At 48.4% G+C, this 25,559-nt stretch overlaps 1 protein-coding gene across 2 annotated transcripts in view; it reads right to left on the bottom strand.

Moving 5' to 3' along the window:
* The window catches only part of Tbc1d2b (TBC1 domain family member 2B), a 73,954-nt gene that overhangs the window by 21,915 nt on the left and 26,480 nt on the right, over window positions 1-25,559 (bottom strand). For both annotated transcript variants that reach the window (XM_070042782.1, XM_070042783.1), the window contains exons 2-6: window positions 23,428-23,581; window positions 12,680-12,848; window positions 5,998-6,161; window positions 3,863-4,089; window positions 1,818-2,201 (exon numbers count right to left, since the gene is read on the bottom strand). In XM_070042782.1, coding sequence (XP_069898883.1) covers window positions 1,818-2,201; window positions 3,863-4,089; window positions 5,998-6,161; window positions 12,680-12,848; window positions 23,428-23,581 — 1,098 coding nt within the window. The remainder of the gene's footprint in view (window positions 1-1,817; window positions 2,202-3,862; window positions 4,090-5,997; window positions 6,162-12,679; window positions 12,849-23,427; window positions 23,582-25,559) is intronic.

Here is a 25,559-nt window from a genome sequence, read left to right on the forward strand (position 1 = left end):
CTTGAGGAAAAAAACTCAGAGAGCACCTAGGCCTGAGTTCAAGCCCCATGACTAGAAAAATAAAAACAAAAGACTGCAAAGTTAAATTTTAACTTGCAACACATACCTCCTCAACTGTGTGTGTGTGTGTGTGTGTGTGTGTATGTGTGCGCGCGCACACTGGTATTGGGACTTGAACTCAGAGCCTGGGCATTGTCCCTTAGCACATTCACTCAAAGCTGGCTCTCTACCAGTTGATCCATACCTCTACTTTCAACTTTTCAATGATTAGTTGTAGATAAAGAGTCTCACGGTCTTTCCTAACTAGGCTAGTTTCAAATAGTGATCCTCAGATCTTAGTTTCCTGAGTAGTTGGGATTCCAGGCATGAGCACCAGTGCCCAGCTTCTCATCTTTCTTTTACATTAGAATAGTTCAATTTTATGAGCAGGATGAAAGTACAATATGGCTGAGGACACAGCTCAGTGGGGAAGCACCTGTGTAGCATGCACCACATAGCATGCACAAAACACTTCCAATGCTATGAAAATAAGGTTTAGGGATAATAAAAACAGGTGAAGCTTCTAAATGAACAGACTAGTTAGAATTGCCTTAAATGTTCCCTGCAAGTTCAGTCTTTTTAAAATATGCTCTCCTACCCCTCACCATGTCTAATTATTTCTCTCTCTTTAAGACAGGGTGTTGGGCTGGGAAGGTGGCTCAGTTGTAGAGTGCTTGTCTTGCATGCATGAGGCTCTGAGATTGATTCTTCAGCACCATATAAACAGAAAAAGCCGGGGGCTCTCAGCCCTGTGTCCAGCCGCCCACTCTGACCTCATATGATCTGCTCAGCCTCAGCGAGACAAATATTCAAGGTATCCAATATCAAAGCCAAAACAAGGTGGCCCAAATCATGGTGCTCTTTTTTCTTGGGACCTTAAAGCTATCCTATTTGTGTGTGTGTGTGTGTGTGTGTGTGTGTGTGTGTTCGTGTGTGTGTGTTCGTGTACAAGCCAGTCCTTGGGATCTTAAAGCTATCCTATATGTGTGTGTGTGTACAAGCCAGTCTTTGGGATCTTAAAGCTATCGTGTGTGTGTGTGTGTGTGTGTGTGTGTGTGTGTGTGTGTGTGTGTGTGTGTGTGTGTGTGTGTGTGTGTGTGTGTGTGTGTGTGTGTGTGTGTGTGTGTGTTCGTGTACAAGCCAGTCCTGGGCTAGAACTCAGGGCCTGGGTGCTGTTCCTCAGCTTTTTCAGTCAAGACTGGTGCTCTGCCATTTGAGCCACAGCTCTACTTCCACTTTATGGTGGTTCATTGGGGTTGAGTCTCACAGACCTTCTTGCCTGGTCTTACTTTGAACTGCGATCCTTAGATCTCAGCCTCCTGAGTAGCTAGGATTCCAGATAGAGCCACCAGCGCCAGGCATAGCTCCCATATTTGGTGCACCTCAAAGGACACACTGCATCACAAGTGAATATCTGGAGACAGTTACCAGCCTACAGGCGGGACTTCCAAGTAGGCAAAGTGGCTTTGCAGCTGCCAGCTCTGGCTCTAGGGCCTAAGCTCAACCTTAAGCCACACCGTGCCACATCCCCGGCTTCCTGCTGGGTGCTTCTGGCAGCTGTGAACTCTGCCTCAGTGTTTGTGCTCTGTGAGCTACACTCCGAGTTCTGGGAGGTTGAGGGCCACACCCCATACCCACAGAGTGCACTCGTGGCTGCATGCATCTAGAGTCAGAAGAAGGGAGCTGTGAGCACGGAGGTGTCTGTGGAACAGCCATGCACAGGACAGGAGACTCAGAGGTTGTGAAGGATGGGCGATCAGAGAAGGGACAACTCTTACCCTCAGCCTGTCCAGTTCCAGCTGGTCCCGGCTGGCTGGGGGAGGCGAGGGGGAGCTGGGCCCTGAGGTGGGGGATGTGGCGCTGCTTTCCCACGCACTGAGCTTGATGATGACCTCGTCCTTGGCTTGGATGGTCTCCATCAGCATGCCCAGCTGCTCGTTGAGCTCGCCCACTTTGCTCTTCAGTGTCCTTACTTCCTGCTGGAGGCTGTCTTTCTCCAGGGCCAACCTCTCGAGCTGGCCGCTGAGGCCCAGGATCTGATCATCCTTCTGGTGCAGCAGCGCGAGCGTGTCCCCCGGAGCCCCCTCGCCCAGGCGGCTGCTAGTGAAGTACTTGTCATACTGGGAGGAGCGGACAGTCTGCTGGAGCAGCCGGACAAGCTCCTGGGAGCCGAAGGAGCATGGAGTGAGGGTGAGGGCAGTAGGGAGAGAAGAAGGAAAACAAAAAGCAGAAATCAGGCCAAGGCTACAGGGAGCAAGCCTTGGAAATTGAGGAAACATAGAAAGAACCTTTACTGGAAACATTTTAATACTGAACTTCCTCTTAAAAGAGTTCAAAAATAGAGAGGAAGGAAAATATTTACTCTGTGAAGACTGTCCACAGAGAACAATCAAAGGAAACTGGAAATAAAGATAAGAAGACTACAGTTAGCCACAGTTCCTAGTAAATGTTTATTGGCATGAATGCATCTGTGTGTAGAGAGGGAAATCTGTAAGGTCTAGCACAGTACTGTGTGCCTATAATCCTAGCACTAGCTGGGCTGAGGCAGGAGAACAGCAAGTTTGAGGCTTAGGCTTAAGTTTGAGTCTGGGCCACATAGTAAGACTCTGTGTCGAAAAAAGAAAAAAGAACAAATGCTAAGCACTGAGATCTGAAGATCTTAGTTCAAAGCCAGTCAGGGCAGGAAAGTCTGTGAGACTCTCATCTCCAATTAATCAGCAAAATACCAGCGCAGTAGTTCAAGTGGTAGGGTGTTGGTCTTGAACAAAAAAGCTAAACAAGCCAGATGCCAGTGGCTCATGCCTGTAATTTACCTAGCTTCTCAGGAGGCTGAGATCTTGAGGATTGCAGTTCAAAGCCAGCCTGGGCAGCAAAGTCTGTGAGACTGGTCTCCAATTAATCGCCAGAAAACCAGAAGTGGCACTATGGCTCAAGCAGAAGAGCACTTGCTTTGAGTTGAAGAGCTCAGGGACAGCACCCAGGCCTAGAGTTTAAGCCCCATGATTGACAAAAAACAAAACAAAACAAAACAAAAAGCTAAGCAAGAACACTCAGGTTGGGTGCTGGTGTCTCATGATTGTTATCCCAGATACTCAGGAGGCTAAGCTCTGAAGACTGCAGTTCAAAGCCAGCCTGGGCCGGAAACTACTAAGACTCTTATCTCCAATGGGACATAAAAAAAAAGCTGGAAAAGGAGTGTGGTTCAAGTAGTAGAGTGCTATCCTTGAGCACAAAAGTTCAAGAACTAGGCTGAGGACAGGCATCAAAAAATTTAAAAAATTAAAAATAAAAAAGGAGGGCTGGGAATGTGGCTTAGTGGTAGAGTGCTTGCCTAGCATACACGAAGCCCCGGGTTCGATTCCTCAGTACCACATACACAGAAAAAGCCAGAAGTGGTGCTATGGCTCAAGTGATAGAGTGCTAACCTAAAGCAAAAGAAGCTCAGGGCCAGTGCCCAGGCCTGAGTTTAAGTCCCAGGACTGGCAAAAAAAAAAAAAAAAAAAGGAAAAGAATCTGTGCTCTACGATTTACTAAAGTGTTGAACAGCTCAGAAAGAAAGCACACTATTTAACAGGATGTGCATACACTACTATGTGTAGAGTAGAGCTCAGGGCAGAAATGAGTTAGGGCCAGAGAGCCTGCCCTGTGAGCTCCTGCCAGAAACCGTCCCTGTCCCTTCACTGAACAAAGGCCAGGCCCCGTGGCAGGCCCCGGAAGTGACACAGCAGCGCGATTCCTCAGGAAACAGGCTTCATGAGTGCATTCTACTACGGGGTCCTTGTCCTGCGGAGTGGGCCAGGGAGAAATCCAAGGCGATGGTTACCTTCTGACTGGACAGGTCTTTCCTGAGCCGTTCCAACTCCTCCTGCTGGCTCTGAAGCTGCAGCTGCATGTCAGAGGCTGGCTTGGTGACTCCACTGCAGGTGCCCTCGCCTGAAGGGTCGCCGGTGCTGTGACGGTTTTTGTATGACCCGATTATATCTTTCAGAGGACGCTTTCCTTTGTATGGGTTGCGCCCAAAGTCAAAGGGGAAGCCTGAGATGGTGACTCCTACACAAAGACAAACCCTGTGTGTACAGCAAGCCACGCCCACCATTTGGAAATTGCAGTAAAATAAAATGTCCTTACAAATCCCCTCTGAAGGGGGTGCAGTCAAACCCTGAGAACACAGCACACAGGGGCCACCATGCTTCTGTACCCCTTGATCCAGAGAATAACCAACATGCTAAAACCCTGGAAGACTACCATTAGATCACTTTGAGGAGGAAAAAAAAAAGCCAGGAAATGATGGCTCACATCTGTAATCATAGCTACTCAGGAGACTGAAATCTGAGGGCTGCAGTTCAAAACCAGGTTGGGCAAAGTCCCCATGGAATTCTTGTCTCCAATTAACCACTCAAAAACTGGAAGTGGTGCTGTGGCTCAAAGTGATAGAATGTTAGCCTTGAGCAAAAGAGCTCAGGGGCAGCGCAGGGGCCTCAAGTTCAAGCCCTACAACTGACCCCCCCCCCCCCAAAAAAAAGCGCAGAATCTAAGGCTTCACTCCCAGCATGGCACTATCACAAGTGGTTTTGTAGGAGGCCTCACAATTATGGAGGACATGAAGAATGGGACCCAGCCCCTTTCCCTACCTCTTTCTTTTGCTTCCTGGCCATGAAACTGAATGAATTTGCAGATTTGCATTGTCACATGTTTCTGCCATGATGTGACACCAAGGCCCCAAACAATGAGGCCAATGGATCACGAACCAAAGGCTCCAACACTGCAAGCTAAAATAAACCTTGTTTTCAGATTAGTTGATTCATCTCTGGTGTCTGTCATAGAAATGGAAAGCAGGGCTGGGAAGGTGGCTCAGTGGTAGAGCGCTTGCCTTGCAATGCATGAGGCCCTGGGTTCGATTCCCCAGCACCACATAAGCAAAAAGAAAAAAGCCGGAAGTGGGGCTGTGGCTCAAGTGGTAGAGCGCTAGCCTTGTGCTGAAGAGCTGAGGGACAGCGCCCAGGCCCAGAGTTCAGGCCCCACAACCGGACCCAAAAAAAAAAAAAAAAAAAAGAAATGGAAAGCAGACTGACACAATGGGCGACACACATTCTCTTCTTTCGAGTGTACCTCCAATTTCCAGAAGTAAAAAGTGATTACAGTCAGTCTTTCCATCAAAAGCAGCCTGACTTCCGGGAGTTCTGTCTCTAGATAGGACATGACAGAAGGAGCTAAGCTCTGTCCCTGAGCCTCTCTGTCTGTGCTCAAGGCTAGCGCTCTACCACTTGAGCCACAGTGCCACTTCCTTTTTACTTTTTTTTATATGTACTGGCCCTGTTGCTTGAACTCAGGGCCTGTGCACTGACCCTGAGCTTTTGTGCTCAAAACAAGTGCTCAACCTGAGTCACAGTTCCACTTCTGGCTTTTTGGTGGTTCACTGGAGATAAGAGTCTCTTAGACTTTTCTTACCCAGACTGGCTTTGAACTGTGATCCTCAGATCTTAACCTCCTGAGTAGCTGGGATGACAGGTGTGAGCTACTGGGATCCAGCTATTTCTTGTTTTTTTTGTTTTGTTTTGTTTTGTTTTGTTTTTGTTGGTTGTGGGACTTGAACTCTGGGCCAAGGCACTATCCTTCAGCTCTTCAGCTCAAGGCTAGTGCTCTACCACTTGAGCCACAGTGCCACTTTCAGTTTTTTGAGTGGTTTATTGGAGATAAGAATCTCACGGACTTTCCTGCCCGGGCTGGCTTTGAACCGTGATCCTCAGATCTCAGCCTCCTGAATAGCTAGATTACAGGCATGAGCCACTAACTCCTGGCCCACCTATTTCTTATACCAGTTTGTTTTTCAAGCCTTTCTCAGAGAACTCAGGCCCCCAGTAGGCTTTCAGCCTCCCAAAATAGCTGCCAACAAAGTGTGTCCCACGCATGTCACTGTGGGTGAGAGGGCACAGCAGGGGCCAGCATGGGAAGAGGTACCTCTGCTTCCCTCGGGCATCGGCTTCTTTTTTTCTTCCTGTGCCACAGGCTCTTCCAGATCCTTCGGGGGTGGGTCTAAAAGTTCCCATTCCTCGCTGGTATAAAACACAGTCCTCCGGCTGTCATTATGCCCTCTCCCGGGACGGAAAGAGGACATTGAATTTCTAGGGGGAAGACAGCAATGTGATAGGTTAACAACAAGGAAATGTAAAACAGAATGAATCTTCGTGTGCATAGAAGTGGCAAAAATGAAAAGGCATGGTAATACCAAACGCTGGTGAGGATGTGGGGAAAGGGAAGTTCTTACAGGCCACGGGTGTGAGTACAAGTGGGAACTATTATCAGCAGTGTCTACAAAGGCTGGGGTTCTGCCTCCCGGCCCCATCGCCCCTGGTCCCAGCATTTACTTCAGGAATGCCTTACACAGTCATACAAGGAAACACTGACTGCAACAGTATCGGTGTGAGCAAGAATGGAACCATCTCAGCATCTGCCAGCAGGGACCAGATACACTGCAGAGCTGTGTAACAATAGGGTGCTACACAGCTCATTCCACCAACATGTGCAAGTGCCGGCTGGGCACTGGGCCTCCCCTAGAAACCCAAACACCGGCACATTCCTGTTTTGGGATGTACATCCTCAAGTTACAGGTCTAGAGAGAGAGACATTTGTAAATACTGAAGGAGAAAACTGAAGAATGGTGGGTAGAGCGCAGCATGGCTTAAAGTCTTAATAGATTATTATCATCTTTTTTATTAATAGACTATTTAAGGCTACATGTGTGCAATTAAACTACTAAAAAATTCACACATACTAATCATCACTCATAGAATACTAACCACCTTGTCAGAGAGCAAGAACACAGGAGAAACAGAGAAGGATTCCAGCTACACCTGTGCTGTTTCGTGGCGATCCCTTCTCCAGCAGGAGTGGGTGCGGTGGTGCTTGCTGCTACCCTAGCTGCCTACTGGAAGCTTAACATAGGTAGACTGCACCAGGCCAGTGCCTGAGCAGGGAATAAGACCCTATCTCAAAATTCAGAGCTGGACCAGTGCTAGTGGGTCACACTATAATCTTAACTACTCAGGAGGCTGAAACTGGTTCAAACCCACCTCAGGCAGGAAAGTTCACAAGACTCCATCTCCAATTAACCAGCAAAATGCTGGATTGGAAGTATGGGTCAATTGGTAGAACACCAGTTAAGTGTGTGCTAGGGGGAATGGGGAGCTCAGTAAGTACAAGGTACTGAGTTTAAAACCTAGTACCTCCTCCTCCACTCCTCCACAGAGAAAATTTACAGGGGTGGGGAATGAACAGCCAGAAAGATAAAATTCAAACAAGAGCTGTAATCCTAGTATTTAGAAGGATAAGATCTGGAGGATCAACATTTGATGCTAGCCCAGGCAGAAAAGTAAGAGAAACCCCATCTCCAATTAATCAGCAAAATGCTAGGCTGGAGGAGTAGCTCAAGTGGTGGCGTACCAACTGTTAGCAAGTAAACCAAGAGAGTTCAGGACCCTGAGTTCAAGCTCTGGCACAGGGAAGGAAGAAAACAACACAACACAACACAAAACAAAAACCTCTTGAAGTTAAAACACTGCTTCATCAGTCCCTGGAGAACCTCTACGCCTGACAGTGCAACAGGGAGGAGTCACTGCGGTGCGGGCTTCTCACCGGGGCACTCATGGCAGCCGGCAGAGGCCTCACTGGGTGCAGGCGTGTGACTGGCACTGCCCTGCGGAGTCTGTGATCCACTTGCACGGGTTCTTTGCGCTGGTTTACAGGCCATCCCCTGATGATGGCCCTCTGATTCCAGGTGGTAAATCAGGCTCTACAGACAACACAACACCTCCTGCAGCTACAGCCAGGCCTGAGGCGACACCAACCCCAGCCACTTTTCCAAATGTACAGACTGCATTACATGGGTCTCTGCAGGTGAGTGACCTGCCCTTGAATCCTGACAACCCGCAGGAACTCAATCACTGACAAGGGTTGGGAAATGGTTCTAGAAATGGCTCCTTGCCAGCCTGGTTTTGGGCACTGTTACCTTTCCAGTGTTCGTGGAAGGATGTGGCGGGGTGGAGGTTTCTAGTTGTTGGGACATGTGGACAAGAGAGTAGGGGGCCACTCAGCTCCCTCCCCTGGATTTCAGAAAAATCAACAAAAGGGGGAGCAGGTCTCTGATTGGCCATAGCCATCCAGATAAAGTGGGCATGGCCTCCTGTATGCAAATTAACTCAACTTCTCAGATGCATTCTCCCAAGGAGACAGAGATATGGGGACAAGAGAGAATGGGGAGGGGGAGACAATGTGAAAGGAAAGAAAAGCGGAAGCAAGCAGTGGTCAGAGCAGGAAACTGTGAATTACATAAATCAGGTTCTTCCACATAGCTGAACAGGGTGTAGATCAGAAGCCCTCAGAAGGACACTCAAGATTAGTGACTGCTTAACCCTCTCAGTGCCGAGGGGCACGGGGAGCCAGCCCTCGGCCATCCCCCAGTCACCCTCCGGTGCAGCAGGCCACATAGCTGTATTCCAGCACAAGTGAGTGGGATTCCAAGGCCCTGAGCCAGTGCCAGGTGCAATCTTCCCATGGGTGCCTTCACTTCCAGGGCTAGACCAGAGATGACAGGAAAGACTTTTTCACTTTAACCCTGCAGCACTATGGGCCTTTGTTTTTACAAGCCCACCTGTGCATGCCTTTCACCACCCAGTACTGAATCTAAGGCACGTGAGAAGCCAGAGGGTGGCTGTTCCCACACCAGAGGAAAAACAGAAGAGGGCAGAGGCGCTCAGCAGACACACAAGCTCAGGAAGGCCTTGCAAGCTCTGCTCCCCAGGGACCTCCCACCGGGCCCCACCTCAACTGGGGACTCAGAGGGACTGAGGAGGCAGGAGGAAGGGGAAGGGGTCATTGTGGTAGACCAAATACAGCCCATCTGCCACTCTACCCACCTCCAAGTCCCCAACTTCACTGATGGTTGTTACCTTATATGCCAAGATACACTTGGCAGATGGGATTGAACTAATGGTTCATCTAAACTGCCAGTGTCCTGAGAGGAAGCAGAGATCTAACAAAGGAAGAGGAAGAGAGACTGGACCAGGGAGGCAGAGATTGGGGAGGGGAGGGGGTAGAAGGAAGGCTAGTAGCTGCCAAAGCTGCGAGCTCCAGAAACGAATCCTTCCTGGAGCTACAGAAGGAGACAGGCCTACTAGTGCCTTCATTTTAGCCAACAAAGGTGACTTTGGACTAAACACCTCTAGAACAATAATATATGTTGTGAGCCATAAAGTTTTATTTTGTTGAGCTGATGATCCACGGACTTCAACTCAGGGTCTAGACACTGTCCCTTAGCCTTTTTTGTTCAAAGCTAGCACTCTACCACTTGAGCCAAACCTCTTCTTCTGGCGCCTTTTGGTGGCTCACTGGAGATAGGAGTCTCAAGGGCTTTCCTACCTTGGCTGGGTTTGAACCGCAGTCCTCAGATCTCAGCCTCCTGAGTAGCCAGGATTATAGGCAAGAGCCACTAGTGCCCTGTTGAGCCACCAAGTTTGTGGTAATCTGGCAGCTAAGCCACCAAATTCAGAGTAATTTGGCACAGTAGTCAGAGCACACTAATCCCACTGCTGTCCAATAAGCTAGCTTTCAAACTGGAAAATATGAGAGAATGATTTTTATTTTATCCAACTTTAGTTGACACTTAAGCCTGGAATATCAATGTTTAATACTAGGGAATGTTTTCTTCTGATGTGGAGTCTTTCTGTTCCCAGGCTGTGGGACAAGTGTCCTTGGAAGGCCTTTCTCCAAGCCACTGACAGATGAGTATATCTCCCTTCCAATTGAGCTGACATAAACCATACTGGATGAAGTGGCAGAGCACTTGTCCAACAAGTTCAGGCCCCGAGTTCAAACCCCAGAACTACTCTTCCCCTCCCCCGAAAAACATCTAAATAAAAACTTGAGTGTTCAGACAGGTGCAACCCTACGTTCCTTCATCCAGTGCCTCCCTGGCCTCCAGCTCCTCTTTTACTGTTACCTCCTCCCCTAATCAGCACCCAAGGCTGTGTCCCATGATGAAGGTCTATAAACCAAAGCAATCACTTCTCTAATGAGAAGCAAGAAACTGGATTGCTGAGGAGAAAAAGAACTAGGGCTCATACCTGTAATCCTAGCTAATCAGGAGGCTGAGATCTTGAGGATTGCAGTTCAAAGCCAGCTGGGGAAGGAAAATTCATGAAGCAAGAAGAAGCAGGAAGAGTGGAGCCACAGCTAGCCTTGAGTGAAAAAACTCAAGGACAATGCCCAGGCCCTGTGTTCAAATCCCAGTACTGGCACACAAAAAAAAGGAAGAAGGAAGGAAGGAAAATAGAAAGAAAGAAAGAAAGAAAGAAAGAAAGAAAGAAAGAAAGAAAGAAAGAAAGAAAGAAAGAAAGAAAGAGGGTGGAAGGAGCGAGGGAAGGAGGGAGAGAGAAAGAAAGAATAAAAGAGAATAAAAGAAAGAGAGAAGGAGGGATGGAGAGAAAGAAAGAAAGAAAGAAAGAAAGAAAGAGTGAAGGAGGGAAGGAGGGAGGGAGGGAGGGAAGGAGGGAGGGAGGGAGGGAGGGAGGGAAGGAGGGAGGGAGGGAGGGAGGGAGGGAAGGAGAGAGGAAAGCTGCCAGGTGTCTAGTGCACCCCAGGCTCCTGAGGCTCTGATGGCTACAGATGAGGTGTTTCACACCTCAATCCAAAGACATGGAAGTCAACACCAAAAAGCCAACACCAGTGAAAATGGCCGGAGGCTCTTAAAAGGGCTGTGGCTCCCGTTGGCCAGTCATTCTAGGTCTTTTCTAAGCCAACGTCAAAAAGAAGTCAAACCCTGTGTCCACATAAAAACTTATACACAATACACAAGCTAGACACTAGTGACTCACATCTATAATCCCAGCTACTCGGGTGGCTGAGATAGGAAGATCAAGGTTCAGAGCCAGTCGAGGCAAGAAAGTCTGTGAATTATCTCTAATTAACCACCAAAAGTAGCTGTGGCTCAAGTGGTAGAGCACTAGCCTTGAGCAAAGTGGCTCAGGGACAGTGCCCAGGCTCTGAGTTCAAGCCCCAGGACTGCCACAAAACAAAACAAAACAAAACAACAACAACAAAACATGTACATCAAAAAAACATGTACACCAAATGGAAGCCACTGGTCAGATGTGGTGGCTCATGTCTAATTCCAGCTACTTAAGGCCAGTCTGGGCAGAGGGAGTGATCTCATTCAAAAACAGCACAGGCAGGAGAGTCCATGACACTCTTATCACCACTTAAGCATCTAACAAGCCAGAAAGAGAGCTGAGGTTCAAGTGGTAGAGCCTTGTGCCCAGGCTCTGAGTTCAAGTCCCAGGACTGGCACAAAAATAAATCAGTAAAGGGTAAGGGGCCTGGCTCCTGTGGAAGAGTGCTTACCTAGCAAGGGCAAGGCACTAGGATCAATCCTCAGTGCCAGGGGAGGGGCGGGGGGGAGTGGAAACAACTTAAACATCCACGTGTGAGGAGCAGACACTCAGGAAACAGCGTATGACAAGTGTCATAGCCACAGAAATGCGGTGCTGAGACGTGCCAGCACAGGCAAACCCTGAAAACACTGCAGTGGCGGAGAAGTCACCCGCCAGGGCTCAGGTGGGATACTTTCCACTCTGATAAGAGGTCAAGAATAGACTAATCCAGAGAAACAGGAAGTGGATGAGAGGTGGGGGAGGGGTGGAAATAGGAAGGGACTGCAAAGGCATACAGAGTCCTCCTGGAGGAGATGAAAATGTTTTCAAATTGACTGGGATGAAGTTTGCACCAGTTCTGTGATATCCTAAAAAAAATAAATAAATCAACCAATACTGCCAATACTGGAGCTTGAACACGGTCTCACGCTTTCCACTCTCCCTTAGCTTTCTTCACTCAAGCTTTTTTCACTTGAGCCTTATCCCCACTTCCAGCTTTTTGGTAGTTAATTGGGGATAAGAATCTCATGAACCTGGGCATTGGTGACTTATGCCTGTAATCCTAGCTACTCGGGGGACTAAGATCTGAGGACTGTGCTTCAAAGCCAACTTGGGCAGGAACCAGAAAACCGTGGCTTGCTAGCCTCGAGTGAAAAAGCTCAGCGACTGTGGCCAGGCCTGAGTTCAAGTCCCACAACCAACAACAACAGAAAGTCTCATGAATTTTTCTGCTCCATCTTTTGTACCTCAATCTTCAGTTGTCAGTCTCCTGAGTGGCTGGGATTATACGTGAGAGCTACCAACACTGGGCCAAAGTATACATTTTTAGTGGGTAAATTGTATGGTATGTGAACTATATCTCCCTATTCTCTATGAGGCCATGCACAAGCAGAGCGCAGGCCCTGGGCCAGGCCTGGAGAAGGAAGGAGGCCACAGGCTGGGAGCCTTGTGATTTTAGACACATGACTTCTCCAGTTTCAGTCTGTAAAACCTCAAGCGTCTGACCTAGCTCCAGAGTAAGCCATTATTTATGGCATCGATGCAGAAGAGGCATGCTACTTTACAAGCTAAACAAACAAACAAACAACAATAATAGCCTAAGGGATAGTAAGGCGTAAAGAACAAAGAACCTTCACGAATGTCAGGTGGTAAACATGCACCAGGCACCATCAGAGATAATCTGGTTCAATGCCATATGCTGCTTCCTAAAGACTTACTTGAGCTCATTCCCCCACTGCTTCAGAGAGTAGAAGTTAATGGTGTTGGGGTGGCCGGAGGCTGGCTGGCTTGCAGCCTGGTCTCCCACCAGCTCTCCAGGAACAGTTTCCACAGCGAGGACATTTCTGGCTTTTTCTGCAGAAGCATTTGGATGTGGGTAAATCATATCTGAAACAAAGGCAAGCAACCATATTATCAGTGACCGAAAGCTTCCACATTATGCTTGTATCCTACATGAAACACCGACTTGATAGTCTAGCAATCTCAACTCTGTAAAATATCACACACATGCGCGCATGTGTGTGTGTGTGTGTGTGTGTGTGTATGTGTATGTGCGCACGCTTGTACTGGGGCTTGAACTCAGAGCCCAGCCACTGTCCCTTAGCTGTTTTGCTCAAGGCTGGGGTTCCACCACACTACCACTTGCATCATAGCTCTACTTCCAGCTTTTCGCTGGTTAATTAGAGATAAGGAGTCTCAGGGCTGGGAATGTGGCTTAATGGTAGGGTGCTTGCCTAGCATGCATGAAGCCCTGGATTCCATTCCCCAGTACCACATACACAGAAAAGGCCAGAAGCAGTGCTATGGCTCAAGTGGTAGAGTGTTAGCCTTAAGCAAAAGAAGCTCAGGGACAGTGCCAAGGCCCTCAGTTCAAGCCCAGGACTAGCAAAAAAAAAAAAAAGAGCTTCACAGATTTTCCCACCTGGGCTGGCTTCAAACCTCACCTCAGATCCCAGCTTCCTGAGCAGCCAGAATTACAGGCATGAACTACCAGCATCTGGTACAATCACACACTTTCAATGGATAGTATATAAAACAATGTGTGGGAGGCTTTGGTACTTGTAAACCATTTCAAATCACCAAAAACTTAACTGCACTGGCCTGGGGAGAGAAAGGTAAAGATTTTCTGCAGCCTTATTGATCTTCAGCAGCCTTGGCATAAACCTGGGACCATGCTTCACACCCCTGTACTTACTGCTCCTCGGCATGTCCACAACAAAGCATTACAGGGGAAAATCAAAGCAAGGGTCAGGTTATAGCCTACGCTTTTTCTTCTAAGAAAAATGGGAAAAAAACAAAGAACATCTCTGCTAGTATCTGCACAGTAAGTAAGTACATCACAGTGAGAACTCAGTGAATTCACAGGCAAGTGCCCGGATGCTAAAGTGCACTCACGACCAACTTTCAAAACTTCCTCTTCAGTGCTAAATTTCACAATAATGGCATTTTGTTACATGAATGAGTAATAAGATGAGTGGGGCTGGGCTCTGGTGGCTCACGCCTGTCATCCTAGTTGCTCAGGAGGTTGAGATCTGAGGATCATGATTCAAAGGCACCCCGGGCAGGAAAGTCCATGAGACTCTTATCTCCCAAAAATCCACCAGAAAACCAGAAGTGGTGCTTTGGCTCCAGTGGTAGAGCGCTAGCCTCGAGCTAAGAGCCCAGACCCAGAGTTCAAGCCCTACAATCAAAAAGAAGAAAGGAAGGAAGGAAGGAAGGAAGGAAGGGAGGAAGGGAGGGAGGGAGGAAGGAAGGGAGGGAGGGAGGGAGGGAGGGAAGGAGGGAGGGAGAAAGAGAGAGAGAAAGAAAGAAGAAAAGAAAGAAAGGAAGAAAGAAGAAAGGAAGAAAGAAAGTAAGAAGGGTATTATCAATGAAAGAAGGAAAGTAGTCATGGTACAGGAAGTGAAGGAATCAATAAAGGAGGGGTTAACAGGTTATTCTTTTTTGCATAGATTCTCCTATGATCAAAAGTTACTTTTTTTTTTTTAAATCAGTCCTGGGGTGTGAACTCAGGGCCTGAGCGCTGTCTCTGAGCTTTTGTGCTAAGGCTAGTGCTCTATGACTTTGAGCCACAGCACCATTTCCAGCTTTTTGCTAATTGAAGATAAGGGTATCATAGATTTTCCTGCCCAGGGCTGGCCTCAAATCTCAATCCTCTGATCTCAGCTTCCTAAGTAGCATGAGCTACCAGTATCCACCAAAATTTACTTTTTAAGGAAAATTTTGCTCCAAACATTTCCTAATACACTTTGTATTCTCCCAAATGATACAAATGCTTCAGGACATGTTTATAGGCAGAATTTACTATTATTTCACAATAATCAGTCTAATCCAAACATCCTTCTTTTTTTCCTTCCATGCAGAAGCTTGAGCCCAGGGCCTTGTATATGCTAGGCAAGCACCCCTATACCTCTTTTTATTTTCTTTCTTTTTTTTTTTTTTGGTTGGTTGTGGGGCCTGAACTCTGGGCCTAGGTTGCTGTCCCTTAGCTCTTCAGCTCAAGGATAATACTCTACCACTTGAGCCACAGTGCCACTTCCAGCTTTTTCTGTTTATGTGGTGCTAAGGAATCGAACCCAGGGCCTCATGCATGCGAGGCCAGCACTCTACCACTGAGCCACCTTCCCAGCCCCATCTTTTTAGTTTTTTTGAGACTGGATGTCACTATAAATAGCCCAAGTTGGTCTTGAACTTATGATCCTCCTTGAATTCATGGCTTCCCAAATGCTAGGATTACAGGTGTGCCCCACCATGCCGATCTCCACTGCATCTCCTTTAATAAGTATTCTCCCAATTATATTAACCGTAAAAACACAATCAGGGTAGAACTGCTCGCCACTAGAACCCAAGAAGCAAGCAGTTTCTAATGGGCCCGGAGCACTTAGGACAGGCCTCCAAAAGGCCCAAGCACTGCCAAGAAGTCCAGGAGGCCCTGGAAGACACAAATCCCACATAAGCAAAAGAAAATAGTTCAAACACTACTCATGCAGCCACCTCTGGCTACCTCACCGGAGCACGCTGAAGCCCAGCCACCGGGTTAGAAACCACCCGCCCCGGCAGCAACATGTGGGGCCTTCTGGTTTGGGGCACAGTGGCCAGGATGAGGTGGCACTGTCAGTGGTGCCGGCCCCCGGAGGCAGGGGGAAGGTGGAGGCTTGGTTTCAGAGACAAGTGAGAGTGCCAGGCGGGCTGGGCAAAGTCTTGCATTCTGAGCTGAGCCAGGAAGTGGGCACTGCCACAGCCAGCAAGCGCGGTGCCCCATCCTGTGTGGCTGGCCATTAGGGGAGGTGTGAGGCGGCCCCTCCACTGTGACCAAGAAACCCCCTGGCGCTGGGCGACCCTCAGCCCATCCTGGAAGGGGTCCTGCTGGGGGAGGGGCAGGCAGGGGCGGAGCCAGGGAAGAGCAGGCTCAGACATTTCTAAAGATCATCAGTTGCTCTGTAACACACATACATCTATTTCTCAGCTTACTACAGTTTTTGCTATTACAATTAGTTTGTCTGATTTGTTGTTGTTTTTTGGGGGGGGAACTGTTCTTGGACTTGAACTCAGGGATAGGGATAGGGATAGGGAGCTCTCTCTGAGCTTCTAAGCTTTTTTTTGGTCTTTGTTGCTGTTGTTGGTTGTGGGGCTAGAACTTAAGGCCTGGATGCTGTCCCTGGACTCTTTTGCTCAAGGCTAGCACTCTACCACTTTGAGCCACAGCACTACTTCCGGATTTCTGGGGGCTAATTAGAGATAACAGTCTCATGGGCTTTTCTGCCTGGGCTGGCTTTGAACCATGATTCTTGGCTCCAAGCCTCCTGAGTAGCTAGGATTACAGTTGTGAGCCACCAGTTGTGGCATCCCTGAGCTTTTTTGCTAGTGCTCTACTACTGAAGCCAACAGCTTCACTTCCAGCCTTTTATTTTCTAGCAGTTAATTGGAGATTAGGGTCTCACAAGCCCCTCCCCCACAGTATATATAACCCCTGCTTTCACTGTATTTGATGTGGGCATAATTTGTGGAGGGGAAGGGGAAAAACAAGTCGTTTAAATAAGGATACAGGTGGACCCGTTGCAACAATGAGAAGTACAAGCTGTCATGTCGAAAACAAACTTTATAACTTTGGGGGGGGGGCGATTGGTGGGGAGGCGGGGGGGGGGGGGACGCTGGGAAGGGATGGGAAGGGGAAACAAAGGAGGAGGCTACAATGCTTGATAAGATATGTAGTCATTATCTTGCCCATGTAATTGTAACCCCTCTGTACAGTATTTTCACAATAAAAAAATAAAAAATTTAAAAAAAAGAAAAAAGGAGTCTCACAAGCCAGTGCCGGTGGCTCACACCTGTCATCCTAGCTACTCAGGAGGCTGAGATTTGAGCACTGCGGTTCAAAGCCAGCCTGGGCAGGAAAGTCCGTGAGACTCTTATCTCCAATAAACCACTAAAAAACCGGAAGTGGTGCTGTGGCTCAAGTGGTAGAGCACTCGCCTTGAGCTGAAGAGCTCAGGGACAGCGCCCAAGCCCAGAGTTCAAGCCATATAACCGACAAAAAAAAAAAAAAAAAAAAAAAAGTCTCACAGACTTTCCTGCCCTGGCAGACTTTAAACTGCAATCCTTAGATCTCAGTTGAGTAGCTAGGATGATAGGTGTGCGCCACTGGCATCCAGCTCACATGGCTGCTTCTCAATGCAGGGCTCCACATTAGCAGTCAGAGCCCTAGGAGGAGGTGAAGGGAAGTGCCAACTAGGACATGGCACTGTTTCCCCCAGACCTCAGGAGGAGAGGCTAGCTCTTGGCAAGTGTTCCTTATCTTGCAGCTGTAGGGGGGGGGAAAGGCAGGCTGAGTTTCTTGCTCATGGCAGCAGTGCCATGCCTTCAGTCTGTTTCATTGGATATGGATTCTCCTTTTCTTCCTGGGCTGGCTCTGGACATGGGTCTCCTGATCACAGCCTCTTGAGTAGTTAGGATTACAGATGAGTGTCAACCATGCTGGCTTCTGCTCTTTTTTCCACACTTTCCAATGCCTAAGTGACAGATGTGAGGGCTGAGACTACAAGTCTTGATTCCAGTGTGACCTCTTAATTTGGTGACCATAGCAAGAAAGTTCCGGCTCCTTCCTTCTCCCCCCTGCTCCTGCCTGGGACCTATGGCAGCTGGGCTGGGTGCCCCGCCACCAACCTCTGCAGACAGCACAAGCTGGGCACAGCATGAGAATTTCCTGAAACTTGCCCCAGACTTGCAGCAGCGCATCAGGAGACGACTGCACACTCTGATGTGCAGAGTACTTTGAATGGAGCCAAAGCGAGTTTTTGTTTTTAACTTTTCATTTTTGGTGCTGTTTTTTGGGCTTGGGACTTCAACTCTGGGCCTACGCACTGTCCCTGAGCTTTTGTGCCGAATGCTAGTGCTCTACCACTCAAACCATAGCCCTACTTCCAGTTTTGTTTTTTTTTTTTTTTTTTGTGGTTAAATGGAGATGAGAGATACACAGGACTTTTCTGCCTGGGCTGGCTTCAAACCATGATCCTCTGATCTCAGCCTCCTGAGTAGCTGGGATGACAGGTGTGAGCCACCAGCACCCAGCTCAAAGTGTGTTTTAATTCAAACAAACAAGTAGGCATGAGGGGCTGGGAAGGTGGCTCAGTGGCAGAGTGCTTGCCTTGCATGCATGAGGCCCTGCGTTCAATTCCCCAGCACCACATAAACAGAAAAAGCTGCAAGTGGGGCTGGGAAGGTGGCTCAGTGGTAGAGTGCTTGCCTTGGTTGCATGAGGCCCTGGGTTCAATTCCTCAGCACCACATAAGCAGAAAAAGCTGGAAGTGGTGCTGTGGCTCAAGTGGTAGAGTACTAGCCTTGAGCTGAAGAGCTGAGGGATAGCGCCCAGGCCCAGAGTTCAGGCACCATGACTGGCAAAAAAAAAAAAAAAAAAAAGAAAAAGCTGCAAGTGATGCTGTGGCTCAAGTAGGTAAAGTGCTAGCCTTGAGCTGAAGAGCTGAGGGAAAGTGCCCAGGCCCAGAGGTGAGCCCTATGGTCAACAACAGCAAAAAAAGAAGAAGGAAGGGAGGAGGAAGAAAAGGAGGAGGAAAAGGAGGAGGAGGAAGAGGAGGAGGAAGAAGAGAAGCAGAGAGATTGCCCAAGTGAGGACCTGGTGGGCATCTAAAGAGAGCCCCAGATGGGCCAGCTTGCCTGGCACGCCAGTGTGTGCCTTCTGTTCCCTGCCTGAGCACCAGAATCCCCCTGCTTCTCTACCAGCTGCAGACCTCACACTTGGCACACGGTCTGTTGGGCAACAGGGCTGAATGAATGGGTAGCAGATGGTACTCCATAACACAGCACACAGGATAGACCATCTGTGGACTCAGAGGATTTGGCGGGAGACAGCAGGGGCCTCAACGGTCCTTAATGGCAGAACTTCACAGTCCTTTCCTGACTGCCTCTCTCCTGCTATCTTCCAACAAACTCCCTGAATTGGGGGTAATACACTGGACTCCTTGGTTCCCTTCCTCTTCCCATCCTACACTGCTCTAGCTCAAAGCAGACCTTTCCTTTCAGACTTGCACCCAGATCTGGCTCTGATGTCCCCATGGGGCCGCACCCACCTGCTCACACTGTCTCAGAGCCTTCCCCACTGGGCTTCCATCAGGCCCACCCGAGATGAGCTAGTCTTAGCCAGGCATCACTTCCCCACTGTCCCCCTCCGCAGCCTCTTCTGCAGGGCTGGTCCCCAGAAGGACCTGGCCAGACAGCAAATTGCTTTGGGGGATGAGGAGATGCATTCAGGTGCTAATCTTTCTTCAGCAAGGCATGGGAAATGGTGACCACATCACTCGTGTCTCCAAATATCAAGTGGCATTCTGTAGCATTTCACAAGCTCTTCCCCTGTTGTGATCTGGCATGTGATCATGGCATTAAAAGATGACACTCAACCATTATGCCGTTGCCAAAGCTGCCTCTGGCTACCACTGGCAGGTCTCCGTCTTGCAGCTCCGTATTCTGCTCAGAGCCTTGCATAAGCCTGAGAGGAGCAACTATCATCTCCTCCCCTCTCCCACCTCTATTTAGCTGCTACAACTGTAAAGTCTGGCACCGGTGCTCACGCTTGTAATCCTACAGAGGGAGCTGAGATCTGAGTATCACAATTTCAAGCCAGCGTAGGTAGGAAAGTCCATGAGACTCTCTTTTTGGAGTAGGGGTAGTGCTAGTTCTGGGGCTTGAACTCAGGGCCTGGGCTCTGTTCTTGAGCTTCTTTTTGCTCAAGCTAGTGCTCTACCACTTGAGCCACAGCTTCATTTCTGGCTTTTTTTTGGTAATTTAGTAGAGATAAGAGTCTCACAGAGCCAGGTGCCGGCAGCTCACGCCTGTAATTCTAGCTACAAGGAGGCTAAGATCTAGGGATCATGGTTCAAAGCCTGCCTAGAAGGAAAGTCAGTGAGACTCTTATCTCCAATAAACCACCAGAAAACTGGAAGTGTGTTGTAGCTTAAATGGTAGGGTGCTAGCCTTAGCTGAAGAGCTGAGGGACAGCGCCCAGAGTTCAAGCCCCATGACTGACCAAATAAAGTCTCATAGACTTTCTTGCCTGGGCTTACTTTGAGTTGTGATCCTCAGATCTTAGCCTTCAGATTAGGATTACAGGCATGAGCCACCAGAACCTGGATCCATGAGACTTATCTCCAATTAACCACCAAAAAGCCAGAAGTAGAACTGCGACTCAAGTGATAAGAGTTCTACAGTGAAAAAGGTAGGGGATAGTGTCCTGGCCCCGAGTTCAAGCCGCAGTATTGGTGCGTGCATGCGCACACACACACAGAGCTGAATTTCCAACCACACAGATGGCTGTCTCTTGCTCTGATGACATGCTTTTAGAGAGCCCAGAAATGCAGGCAATTCTGTGACACTGCAGCTCACTACCAAGTACTTATTCCAGCATTTCCTGACTTGAAACCTTCCTTTGGATAGTGGCCATGCATTCAGCAGAAACTGGCTGCCCAGACTCCCTGCTGTCAGGGGACATGACCGTGAGGAATCACCATCACCACACAACAGAATCCAAGCCAGTGACGCACAAGCCACAGGCTTCGGGGTACCATTTTCTTTCTGATCTAGGAGCCACCCCTAGGGTCACTGAGGCGAGTAGGAAAGCCAGCAGGCTCAAAGGACATAACACTGAGTCAGAAGCAGCCTGGGTTCCTCAATGGCACGAGTTGCTGTGCTAGCCTATCAACTGCCCAAAAGCTTGACAAAACCCTGTTTGTAAATGAGCCAGATTTCCTGCTCACTGAAGCAGAAATTAATCTAAACCTTCTCAAAATGTTATCATCCTATCAGGGCTGGGGGCATGGCTTGTTTCAACCAGTTTCTCTCTGATAAGGAAATGAAAAGGTTCAGCCCTCCCTCCCTTCCTTCCTTTTTTTCTTTTTCTTTCTTTCTTTCTGTGTGGTGGTGGGGCTTAAACTCTGGAGCTAGGCGCTGTCCCTCAGCTCTTCAGCTCAAGGCTAGCACTCTACCACTTGAGCCCACAGCACCTCTTCCAGTTTTCTGAGTGGTTTACTGGAGATAAGAGTCACATGGACTTTCCTGCATGTTCTGGCTTTGAACCTCAATCCTCTGATCTCAGCCTCCTGAGTAGCCAAGATGACAAGCGTGAGCTACCAACACCTGGCAGCCTTTTGTTCTTTACTTCCTGCTTTTGCACTTCCTGCATTGTGGCCTTGAAATGGGCCCAGTGGCCCAGAGTTGCATTACTTGGCCACAGAAGCCACTGAAAACTTGAAAGATGTTTAAGTCTCATTTCTGCGCACACAGTCTTCAAAGGCAATCCACTGTGCTCCAGACCAAGCCCCATATCCTAGGGCTGGCCATCAGGCTCTGCCAGGGCTGTTGCAGGCCTGGTGGACCTCTGGCTTGGTTCACAGGCTCTCTGACCTCCAGCTTTCCCATCTCATTATCCTCCTGCCTCTTTATCTGGCTAACTCATGGTCACTGCATCCGTAGAGAGGCCCCCACATCCCAGAGCCGAATTCAGCCTGTGCTGGGGGTCAGAGGAGCCTGTATTTCCCCCTCTCATCCTCCTTTCCTTCTTCAACAGCCTGCTGACCATGAAATGCCCTCCCGAGGCCTGATTGGCTAGAGAAGCAAAGGATGCATGACATACCTACAGTTCCCCAGATTATCCAACTGTGGACTTGACACACATGCTCTGGCTTCCTAGACTCAGCATGCTCAGAGTGGCCTTTTTGTGAGTGTGTGTGTGTGCAGGTCCTGGGGTCTGAACTCAGGCTCTGAGTGCTGTTCCTGAGTTTCTTTTGCTCAAGGCTGGTGCTCTGAGACCTGAGCCACAGCATCATTTTGGACATTTTCTGGGTAGTTTATTGGAGATGGCCAGCCCACATGGGCTGGCTTCAAACTGTGATCCTCAGATCTCAGCCTCCTTTAATCCTCCTAGGATTAATCCTCCAAGGAATAAAGGTATGAGCCACTGGTGCCCAGATTCTGTGGCCTCAATCAACATCAGCATCGAGTCAATTTCTGATGCACAGACAAGGAGTAAACTGAAGCACGAAGGCCTCACTTCAGCTCCTGACGGAGTCAGAGCAACCAGAAAAGAGTCCTCACTGCCAGGATGACCCGATGAAAAAAGCTGTAACTAGTGAAAGCAAGACTGGCAAATCTGGACAAGGGAAATGTCTAAGAAAGCATTTGATTTTAGGACAAAACAAGAGCCAACGTGCCGACTCCATTCTTGGTATGGCCCAGTGCTCTATGGAGCCCAATGGCTTCATGAGTACAGACTACCTGTCTTCCAGAACATGTTAGAAAGCCTACACTGAACACTGGGTACTCATGGCGCACGCCTGTAATCTTACTCAGGTGGTTGAGATCTGAGAATTGAGTTCAAAGCCAGCCCAAGCAATCTGTGACAATCTCCAATGAACCAGCAAAAAGCCAGAAATGGACCTGTGGCTCAAGCAGGTGAGTGCCAGACTTGAACAAAAATCTAGGCAGGAGTGCAAGGCCCTGAGTTCAAGCCCCAGTACCAGCACAAAGAAAAAAAAAATCAGGGCCGGGAAGGTGGCTCAGTGGTAGAGTGCTTGCCTTGCATGCTTGAGGCCCTGGGTTCGATTCCTGAGCACCACATAAGCAAAAAGAAAAAAGCCGGAAGTGGCGCTGTGGCTCAAGTGGTAGAGCACTAGCCTTGAGCTGAAGAGCTGAGGGACAGCGCCCAGGCCCAGAGTTCAGGCCCACGACTGGACCCAAAAAAAAAAAAAGAAAAAAGAAAAAAAAATCAGCCAGGTACTAGTGGCTCACACCTGTAATCCTAGCTACTCAGGAGGCTCTGATCTTCGGAGTGTGGTTCAAAGCCAGTCTGGGCAGGAAAGTCTGTAAGACTCTTATCTCCAATCAGCTACTCAGAAAAAGCTGGAAGTAGTGCTGTGGCTCAAGTGGTAGAGTGCTAGCCTCAAGCAAAAAGCAGGTACAGAGACAGGCCCTGAGTTCAAGCTCTAATACCAACATACACATACAAAAAGGGCATAACCTCTATGCTACAAGGAATTTCTGAGTTATGAAAGAGCTAAGAATCCAGGCTAAAATGAAGTTTACCCTAAGCAGCACTAGAGAACCCCAAGCAGAAGGCTTTGGGGGCCCCCGTCCCGCTGCCTGCAACCCCAGGTGTGAATCTATCAGCACGTTTCATCCTGGGGTGTTGCAGAAAGATAGCCAGCGCACAGTTAAGAGCTGCCGGTATCCAGTGTGGGGCCTAACTTCAGTTATGCACATTGGCCTCCACCAGGGCTATGAGATGCTTGGCTCTGGCCTTGCCTAACACCAAGGCCATGGCCAGCTTGAGAATTCCTTCGAACCTGGAAGCACTGGGCAGCTTTGGACTGTCCATTCACTAGCTGTTCATGGCTAAGCTGAGTTGCTATGTCAAATCACTATACACAAAGAACAGCTCCAGGGCCCTGAATCTGTGCCTCACCAGTGTTGTCTCGGGCAACAAGACCCTTAGGCAAGTCCCCAGGCGTCGGCGAGGTCCGGCTGTCCCACTTCACCATGTCCAGGCTGTTGCAGTATTCCCATCTCTTCTGTTGTAGCTCCTGTAGCCAGTAAGTCATGAGCTGGCGATTGGGGGCCTATAAGAAGGAGGGAAAGGAAGGGTTAGGCTGACAGCAGGAGGAAGAGCTTCAAATATTATGTCTGAGTCCAGACTGGGAAAGGAACCCTAAGGACATTCAAGGAAATGTCCCTTGCAGGATCAAAAGCTTTTGCTTTTGCAAACAGCAATTTTTGGGGGGAGGGGAGGGAGAGTCATGGAGCTTGAACTCAAGGCCTTGGCACTATATCCCTGAGCTCTTTGCTCAAGGCTAACACAGTATCACTTTGAGCCATAGTACCACTTCCAGTTTTCTGGTGGTTTGCTGGTGATAAAAGTATCATAGACTTTCTTGCCTGGGTCGGCTTCAAATGTAGTGATCCTCAGATCTCAGCCTCCTGAGTAGCTAGGATTATAGGCGTAAGCCATTGATACCTGTTGAAAAATCTTTTTTAAATTCTAAGATGAGAGAATGACACAAGATAAGTGTTTGAGAAGAACTGAGTCCCTCTGAGAACCTGTAAGTTCCATCTTAGGAGACCAAGTCTTACAGAGGTATGCACAAGGTCCTGGCCAAAATACATTAAGCAATCACATTTAAACTCTGCCAGCACCTGAGAAAATACAAGGAGAACTGCAAGTCAAACACCAAATGAGCTGGGTGCCAGTGGCTCACGCCTATAATCTAGCTACTCAGGAGGCTGTGATCTGAGAATCAATATTCCAAGTCAGCCTTAGCAGACAAATCCAAGAGACTCTTATCTCCAATTAACTAGAAAAAAAGCCATAAATGGAAGCATGGCTCAACTGGTCTAGTGCCAGTCTTGAGTGAAAGTGCTAAGCAAGTGTATGAGCCCCTGAATTCAAGTCCCTGTTCTGGCATCAACAACAAAAACCCTGAATAATACCTTGGTGAGAATGGTTAATATAATATCAAGTAGAGCAAGTAGAACTTCCACAACCCTCATCCAGACAAACAAAATAGAGCAGTGACTTCACAAGCAGCTTAAGGATTCCCTCTGGAGTTAAGGGCACACCTACCAAGTGTGCAACCCCATGCCTACAGATACATCTAAGAGGACTAAAGATAAAGATTCACACCAAATTCTGCATGTAGCCAGGCACCGGTGGCTCATGCCTGTAATCCTAGTTACTCAGAGGTCTGAGATCTGAGGATCAAGGTTCAAAGCCGGACCAGGCAAGGAAGTCCATGAGACTCTTATCGCCAAAAAATCACCAGAATACCAGAAGTGGTGCTATGGCTTAAGTGATACAGTGCTAGCCTAGAGCTAAAGAGCTAAGGGATACACCCAAGCCCAGAGTTCAAGCCCCACGACTGACAAAAAAACATTCTGCGTGTGAATATTAATAAAGGATTTACTGACTTGCCCCAAACCTGCCAACAATACAGAATACCTTACACTTGGTGCATGAGAACCAAGTTTCCCACACAATGGGATATTATTCAGTCATAAAAAGGACCAAACTATTCCTATGTGTGAACATTAAACACAATCTAAGCAAAGAAGTCAGATTTCAAGCCAGGCACCATGGCTCAAACCTGTCATCCTAGCTATTCAGGAGGATGAGCTCTGAGCATCATGGTTCAAAAGCCAATATGGGCAGGGAAGTCCATTAGCCTCTTATCTCCAATTAACCAGCAAAAAGCCAGAAGTTTAGATGTAGTTCAAATGGTAGAATGCTAGCTTTGAGCAAAAAAGCGAGGGAAGGAAGGAAGGAAGGAGCCATACTCTAAAGGCCTCACACTAAAAAGGCAAAATTACAAGAGTAAAAACAAACCTGGGTTTGTAGTAGTGCAGGATTTCCAGGGTTTGTAGTAGTGCAGCACTTAACTATGAAGGGGCAGCCCCAGAGAAATGGGGGTGACACAACTGTTTCCTGTCATGGTGTCATGGCAGGGCTGTCATGGTGACATGGCAGGACCAAGATCAGGGGACTGATCCAAACCCTCATTACTGTATGCAAGGACTAAAGTTCACTCTATAAATACACTTAAA

This window comes from Dipodomys merriami, unplaced genomic scaffold (genome assembly GCF_024711535.1).
Source record: "Dipodomys merriami isolate MVZ:Mamm:240054 unplaced genomic scaffold, mDipMer1.0.p SCAF_33, whole genome shotgun sequence".
NCBI lineage: Eukaryota > Metazoa > Chordata > Mammalia > Rodentia > Heteromyidae > Dipodomys > Dipodomys merriami.